Here is an 8,179-nt window from a genome sequence, read left to right on the forward strand (position 1 = left end):
TGGCGCCACACTGCATGGTGTCTTTGAGCTCCTGGGTTCTCAGCTGAGGCCCAATGTTAGTGAAAATAGTGTTTGAATCCCAGGGGATGGGACCCCAGCCACTAACTGTCTTGTTTCTTATTACCCAAAAGGACTGGAAGGAAGCTGAGGAAAGCAAAACATGGAACATCCATCAATCCATCCATCCATTTTCAATACCATGTTATTATTACTTCAAACACACAAAGCAGTGACATTTTCTGTCAAACAACACTACACAATGGCTTCATGTAATGCAAAAGTACATGAATGTTTGAATGGATAATTTACAGCTTTACTGTAGAATGAAATAAACTCTGCTTGCATTTGCAGGCTTTTGACACTAGAGGACACTGTTGTCTCACAGAATTTACCTCCTGAACTCAAATCTCCGTTCATCTCTATTTATTTACGTCCTGAATTCCTGCACTCACTCAATCATATGCACCTTCCTCCTCATTATCAATATGACTAAACTACATCCTTGCTGATCTGCTATCCTCCTTCTCCATCAGTTAGGGAGTGTGAAGGGGCACAGGGTTTGTTTAGTCCAGAGGTTCACGCAGATATTTTGCGTACTTGTACTTGGCAATTTCTTTTGCCATGTAGAAGCACCCCCCCACACACACACACATTTGATTGACACTGGTCTAATTTACTCCTGTGTATTGATAAATCCAATTGACTTTGTCTGTTGCTAAAGAAGAAGACAGATTAGAAGTTTCTCTTGATTGTAGTCCTGTCCTTCTATCAGTTTAATTTCAAATCCATGACGTTCTCTAAACTAGTGACGATAAATATGGAATTCTGTACTATGTTGTCGCTTATAGCGAAGACCAAAAGGTTCATTCAGAGGTTCCTTTAATATCTCGATGGTCACTCAAGCCTTTTAACCATTAAAATCAAAATTTAAATAAACATTAACGTACTTAATATTGAAATTTAATAGGTTAAAGAATAGGTGTATATGTAATATGTATTTAACGCTAATAATGTACAAAGTTTTAACTGAGCTTGCCAGCCTGAGATCTCCCAGCAGGAAATTCCATATTAGATTCCTTCTCTTGCGTAACACAACAGAAAAACAAAGGGAGGGGGGGGTCAATGATTCACCCCCAAAAAATGTCTTCTCCAGCCCCCTTCAACTAGACTCTTTATGCAAAATTCATGTGTAAGGACTCAAGGGGTTCATTCAACTGCTGAGCTTGTTTCAGAGGATTTCAAACTCCAATAGTGATTTATAAAGCATGGCAAATGTGAACGTCAGTCAGGTAAGACTTAGTGGCAGTTATTTTTGGAAAAAAAAGTTAAAATGTTTACCTTGAGTAGCAACTATAGGATGAAGGCTAGGAGCAAAATGATGAATTTGATGCTTACATGTTTATTCGAGCAGTAGTTGTGCACTCGTCAAGTGTTTTCACTTGTTTTTACACTTCTGAGCTGTGTTAAAGATGATTGATTCCCAGTTAAGAAGCAACATTTATACACATTTGCAATTGCAAAGAAATGCAAAAGCTTCCATTTGTGCTGTGTCAATTAATATAAGTGATGTTAAAACACATTTCAAATTCAAAAAAAGATCTCTGTGTAATTGTTGATTGACACTTGCAGGTGCAGAAAATGGCGTCAAAGCTTCTGCAGCTCCTTGCTTTGTGGACCACGGTGATCAGCTTTGTGCAGTGCTGTCCAGAGCTCTGCAGCTGCCAGGATAAATTCGCCCACCAGTTTGCTGACTGTGCGTACAAAGATCTGCTGGAGGTTCCTGTGGGTCTACCCTCCAACGTCACCACAGTGAGCCTTTCTGCTAATAAGATCAAATTACTGAAAAGTAAAAGCTTCATCAATATCACCCAGGTCACCTCTCTCTGGGTGGCCCACAATGAGATCGTTACCATAGAGACGGACACACTGGCCCCCTTGATTCAACTCCGCAACCTGGACATCAGCTACAACAAAATTGTGAACTTCCCATGGGAGGATCTGCACAAACTCACAGCCTTGCAGCTTCTCAAGATGAACAATAACAAAATGGTGAATCTTCCAAGAGACGCCTTCTCCACACTCAAAGACCTGAGGTCACTGCGCATTAACAACAACAAGTTCACTACCATCGTGCAGGGCACCTTCAGCGCCCTCACCTCCATGTCCCACCTTCAGATTTTTAACAACCCCTTCACATGCTCCTGCAGCCTGGAGTGGCTGAGGGATTGGATCGCAACCACCAAGATCTCTGTTCCAGAGCCAAACTTCATTTTATGTGAGGCCCCTGAGCTCCTGAAGGGTAAAATGGTAACAAACATCCCCAAACTGGACTGCATGGCCCCCACCGTCACAATAACTCACCAGCCCAACATCGAGAGCACAGAGCTCTTCGAGGACTACATTGTCATCATAAAAAGTGAAGGCTCCACACCAATGATCAGCTGGGCAGTGATTGCTGGTGTGGTGGTTTTCCTTTGGGATGAGATGGGATATAATTAAAGCACAAAGAAAAATGTATTGACATTTTATATCAAAAAGGTGTCCAAATTACCAACATAAACTGTATGTATCAAATGCTTTTGATTTCATTTGTTAGCCTATTTGATGCCTATTATTTGCAACATATGCACCAGATACAGTTCATACTTTTGTTGAGCACATGTTGATTTTTGTGGCTGTTAATGCTTGGTATTCCATAAACATGCTGTGGTTCTCGCTATAGTGAACAAGTGCCAAACCAGAAGATTTATAATTCGCTTGTTTTGAGCTCAATTCAAAGTGTTTGTGACTTACTGAGCACGACTGAATATGTGAGTCACAGCAGTTATACCAGGGAATGTGTTCGAGAGTTTGGAAATGAACATTTATAGACAGTTTAGTTTGTAATTGGTGGCTGGCTCTGTCTACTTTTTTGAGTCACAAAGTAGTGACATGGCAGTTAAAAACTTTTTTTTGGGAGGTCAAGACATCAATTTGCTAAAAGTCAAAATACACTTCTTGGTTGAAGTATGCTTTATTTTGAAGGGTGAGTGTGTTTGGGGTTTTCAAGGGGCCTGGGACAATCTAGAGATTCTGTAATTGGACTCTTTTATCAGCAGAGGTCACTGACGGCAAACAGAGCTTCCCACACACACACACACACAGAGAGAGAGAGAGAGAGAGAGAGAGAGAGAGAGAGAGAGAGAGAGAGAGAGAGAGAGAGAGAGACTGTATATTTACAGTATTCTGCGATTGACTCATGTGCACCAGGTGGTGGCAGCATTTAACAGGAAATAACTGTCCTGTAGTACACGCGGATCCACATCGAATGTAACCATGTTTATCCAAAAATAAAAGACATTATACTTTTTGTGCAAATAATGGTTAAGATTACAAAAAAGTTTGTGCAATTTCCAGCTACAAAAAAAGTTCTGTCCTTTTACAGATTAAAAACATTTTTTTTTTCAAATAACTAAAGTAACATGAAAGATGACAAATGCAGCATTGTTGAATACTGGAGCCTGCACCTCAACTAAACGTGCAACCTTTCATTAAAGACAGCAGACTGCAGCAGAACCGAATGAGGTCAAAGATTATGTTTAGGTCTGGCTGATAAATTAAACATCACATCTTAAATTATGAATTTTCTTTGAGGGTGGAGGAACCGCAGCTTCTGTATCTTTAATAGTGAGGAGCGGGATGGGAGAGGCTGCGCGTTCACGCTTCCTTTTCTCTCTCCACGGCGACGGGAACGCGCAGTGGATCCCACACTCGCTGGAGAGGAAAAAAAGCGCCGACGGACTACAGCGACTCACCGGGAAAAATGTTCCCTCCACCGCTTTGTAACTACGCTGTCTGCAAAAGTCATGTGAAAGGACCTGCAACATATGAGGACTCGAGGCTTTGCGACTATTAAACTTGTTTCAGAGGACTGTAAACCCCGAAAGTGATTATAAGACACGGCAGTTGAAGTTAACATTGGACAGGTAAGATGATTCAGTTGTTTATGCAGCAGTCATTGGTGGGAAGAAAATGTTAAGATGCTGACCTTGAGTGGTGGCAAAGCTGAGGCTTGTGGCTGCTGCAATTGATTTATGAGTGTGAAAACCATAGCGAGCAAAATTAAAAGGTTCAACAACATGGACATCACCATCTGTGCAGGGAGCACCTGACACCCAAGTCTCGTGAGTGCCGTTATTAAGTGCACGAGCGTCCAAATGTAAAAAAAAAAAAAAAAATAATTAATTAATTAAAAAGTGTTATTTGTGCTTGACATTTGCATCTGAGGCTTAGGAGGGCAGCAGTTGTGCACTCACCGAGTGTTTTTACTTTCTCTTGTGCAATTTTGACTTGTGGTAAAGAGTGTTGACGCTTTTATGCATTGATATGAAATGCAGAAGATTTCAGTTGTGGTGTTGAAATGGATTCTACTAATGTGGAAAACGTTTCTCATCAAGAAAAAAAAAAACATTGTTTAATTGTTGATTGACACTTGCAGGTGCAGAAAATGGCGTCAAAGCTTCTGCAGCTCCTTGCTTTGTGGACCACGGTGATCAGCTTTGTGCAGTGCTGTCCAGAGCTCTGCAGCTGCCAGGATAAATTCGCCCACCAGTTTGCTGACTGTGCGTACAAAGATCTGCTGGAGGTTCCTGTGGGTCTACCCTCCAACGTCACCACAGTGAGCCTTTCTGCTAATAAGATCAAATTACTGAAAAGTAAAAGCTTCATCAATATCACCCAGGTCACCTCTCTCTGGTTGGCCCACAATGAGATCGTTACCATAGAGACGGACACACTGGCCCCCTTGATTCAACTCCGCAACCTGGACATCAGCTACAACAAAATTGTGAACTTCCCATGGGAGGATCTGCAAAACCTCACAGCCTTGCAGCTTCTCAAGATGAACAATAACGAAATGGTGAATCTTCCAAGAGACGCCTTCTCCACACTCAAAGACCTGAGGTCACTGCGCATTAACAACAACAAGTTCACTACCATCGTGCAGGGCACCTTCAGCGCCCTCACCTCCATGTCCCACCTTCAGATTTTTAACAACCCCTTCACATGCTCCTGCAGCCTGGAGTGGCTGAGGGATTGGATCGCAACCACCAAGATCTCTGTTCCAGAGCCAAACTCCATTTTATGTGAGGCCCCTGAGGTCCTGAAGGGTAAAATGATAACAAACATCCCCAAACTGGACTGCATGGTCCCCACCGTCACAATAACTCACCAGCCCAACATCGAGAGCACAGAGCTCTTCGAAGGTTTCATGGTCATCTTAAATTGTGAAACAACAGGAAGTCCTAAACCACTGGTCAGCTGGGAGGTGATTGCAGGAAATCAAAATTTTTTATTTCCGTTGCCCTCCACTGGAGAGACAAATGATGTGCCTGTCAATGATAAAACTACCAACAATCAGTTTCTTGTCTTTCGAAATGGTTCCCTTATCATCCCTCGTTTGACTAAAAAGGAGGATGGAAATTACAGCTGCTCTGCTTCCAATGATTTAGGTAAAGCAGAGAGCACCGTTAAAGTGACTGTGGTAGGAACCAAGAAACATACCAGTAAGAACGTGGTCGATTCTACAGTGGAAAAGATCCGTCCGTCTGCTAACAAGCCTGCAGAACCTAAATCCGCCAAAAACAATGTGATCAACTGGGGAAAATTTGATGAGAAGACAAAGAGCAGTCCTGATGGTTCAACGGAGAAACATGATGGCACAGAGGACGCTGTTGGCGTTTCGAAAGACCGCACCTTTGCGAGCAAGTGTGGCGTGAGAGATAGCACCGAATACATCTCCAATCATGCTTTCAACATGAGCCTGGACGATCTGAAGCAGTACACTTTTGATTTTGGTGTAATTGCACTGGAAGTGTCTGAGACAGAGGCAAAAGTGAAGCTGAATCCACTGCAGCTTCCCAGCAGCAAATCCAACCTTCATCTCAGTCAAAGTGAAAACCTGGAAACAGTGAATAAGGAGCCTTTAGGTCTATACCAGTCCTCTTCCGGTAAGGCCACCCTGGACATGCTCTACCTCTGTGTAAATACAGGTAACGGACACTCAGTAGTAGAGTGGTCCAACATACAAGAGGGGGTTAATTCCTACCACTTCCATGGATTACAGCCTGGCACCAATTACACTCTCTGTCTCACCTATGGGGGGCAGGACTGTCAAGTCCAAGTTGTTTTCACAACTAGGAAGAAAGTCCCTTCTCTGCTCATCATTGTGGTCGTCAGCATTTTCCTGCTGGGTCTAGCTACTGTCCCCTTACTGGGGGCCACCTGCTGCCATCTATTATACAAATACCAAGGGAAGACCTACAAGCTGATCATGAAGGCGCAAAATCCAGATCAGATGGAGAAACAAATGACTGGAGATTTTGATCGGAGAGCGTCTTTTGTAGAGTCAGAGAAAACCTTTAACCCCAGCGAGTTAGGCGAGGGGGAGGGAGAGGCTGAGGGAGAGGATGGAGACGGAGAGGGAGAACCTGAAGGCAGCGTGGTGACGGAGTCCATCCCGGGATCCTCATCCAAAACCAACCCAGAGGAGTTCGAGGTGGGCTCGGAGTACAGTGACAGGTTACCGCTGGGAGCAGAGGCGGTCAACATCTCGGAGGAGATCAACGGCAACTACAAGCAGCCAAGCCGCTGAGCTCCGCCGATGCGACCGTAGTGTAAAATATTTACTTTTAAGTAGCCTACATTCGAGCAGGTGACTCACCCACCATTACTACTTGTGAAAACGTCTGATAAAAAGGTGGATCTTTTTTTCTTACCTCAGAAAGTAACCCGTCGAACACTTGAGATTGTGAATTGTGACATTCGTAGTCTGCTGTAAGGTTAAAAATGAGCAACACACGTTTACAGTGCAAGCACAGATTTCTACCGTCCATCAGACCTCGCAATTGAAAGCAACACGTTCCCTCTCAGCAGGGCTGACGCGTGAGAGCGAAATATGTGCCAGATGTGCGTAATTGGAGGCGACATTGATCGGTTATTTGGAGTTTACTCACGTTTGAAGCACAAAAGCGAGCAAAAAAAAAAAAAAAATTCCATCTTTATTCAAAGCCATTTTAAATGACATCAGGGGACTATTTGCTCAAGCTGTGTGCGTCCGTGCACGGCTGGAAAAACCCGAGCAACATCTCAGGTGTCCGGCTCCACTCGGCTCGACTTATTACGTGCAAACTCGAGCGTTTTTTTAAATTAATTTTTTGTTTAAAATGATACAGTTGTTAACTCTGTCCTGCCAAGCCAAAAGGGAAATTTCTCTTACAGCTGCGTTGTTCTTGACCCGAACACGCAGGTTGTTTACCGTCAAATTATTTCATGAAAGGCTTTAAATACGCGCAACCTCTCAGTCAACGGGTGCTTGCTTTTTACAATGTCCATGGCATGTCACACGTGTTTCATTGTGTGGTTTTTATTAGTGTAGTCTAGAAGGCTGTAGATGTTACTGTCAACATGTGATGTAAAGCCATGTGAAACGAAATTTTTTTTTTTTTTTTAATAAACGACGGTAAGTTTCTCTGGAGCCTGAATAAAAGGACGCATGAGCGCGCCTGGCGGCTTCACTGTCTTGTAATTTGATGCTAGTGAATTTTTGTGAATATGTTGTAAAACAAACTGGGAAAAAAAACGTGACCTTTGAAGATTTTTGATATAATTTTATGTAAGTGGAATTAATAAAACATGAGATTAAACCGGCTGTTTTCTGGACCCCCCCCCCCCCCCACCACCTTTAACCTGCTTTATGGAAAAAATATACAGAAAAAATAAAAATGTGTAGGCTTTTTGAAGTATAATTAAAGATACTGCATTCGAGACAGTCTGAAGTCTTAAGATGCGCAACAGAATGCGTTTCTTTTGTTTTCTTCTGACTTTTGTTCTTGAAAAGGAAAAAAAATATCAGTAAACAACTTTCATACGATTCTTGGTGCTGCAATGCGTTCATAAAATTAAAAAAACCCAACATTGCTGCGTCTGATCACGCAGCTCAAAATCCTTTGTTCTTTTCAGTAAAGTTCTACACCCATCAGAACAACATGTTTAAGAATAAGATACATAAACGATTGAAAATACTTTTATTTTCACAGTAATTAGAATATTCGGGGTTCTTTTTCCACTTAAAAATCGGTATTTTTTAAACGCAAAAACAAACGCTGTCATGACGGTGATATAGCAGGTGCATCAGACAACA

The 8,179-nt window shown here is 42.5% G+C and overlaps 2 protein-coding genes across 2 annotated transcripts; both read left to right on the forward strand.

Moving 5' to 3' along the window:
- The first annotated feature begins 1,138 nt into the window (after positions 1–1,138).
- LOC147258941 (immunoglobulin superfamily containing leucine-rich repeat protein 2-like) lies at positions 1,139–3,455 on the forward strand. The gene is made up of 2 exons (XM_086209067.1): positions 1,139–1,289; positions 1,630–3,455. Exons 1-2 carry the CDS (start codon positions 1,266–1,268, stop codon positions 2,497–2,499), a joined length of 894 nt encoding a protein of 297 aa, XP_086065193.1. The 5' UTR covers positions 1,139–1,265; the 3' UTR covers positions 2,500–3,455.
- Positions 3,456–3,583: 128 nt separating this feature from the next.
- On the forward strand, positions 3,584–7,762 carry islr2 (immunoglobulin superfamily containing leucine-rich repeat 2). Its single transcript, XM_086209060.1, has 2 exons — positions 3,584–3,965; positions 4,478–7,762. Exon 2 carries the CDS (start codon positions 4,487–4,489, stop codon positions 6,629–6,631), a length of 2,145 nt encoding a protein of 714 aa, XP_086065186.1. The 5' UTR covers positions 3,584–3,965; positions 4,478–4,486; the 3' UTR covers positions 6,632–7,762.
- The last annotated feature ends 417 nt before the right edge of the window (positions 7,763–8,179 follow it).

This window comes from Aulostomus chinensis, chromosome 7 (assembly GCF_037954235.1).
Source record: "Aulostomus chinensis isolate RoL2024-O1b breed Wild chromosome 7, RoL_Achi_v1.0, whole genome shotgun sequence".
NCBI lineage: Eukaryota > Metazoa > Chordata > Actinopteri > Syngnathiformes > Aulostomidae > Aulostomus > Aulostomus chinensis.

Excerpts from the sequence above, each read along its gene's own strand:
- LOC147258941 (XM_086209067.1), top strand. The coding sequence starts at position 1,266 with ATGGCAAATGTGAACGTCAGTCAG. Across the intron at positions 1,290-1,629 it reads CAAATGTGAACGTCAGTCAG|GTGCAGAAAATGGCGTCAAA; the intron begins GTAAGACTTAGT and ends TGACACTTGCAG.
- islr2 (XM_086209060.1), top strand. The coding sequence starts at position 4,487 with ATGGCGTCAAAGCTTCTGCAGCTCCTTGCTTTGTGGACCACGGTGATC.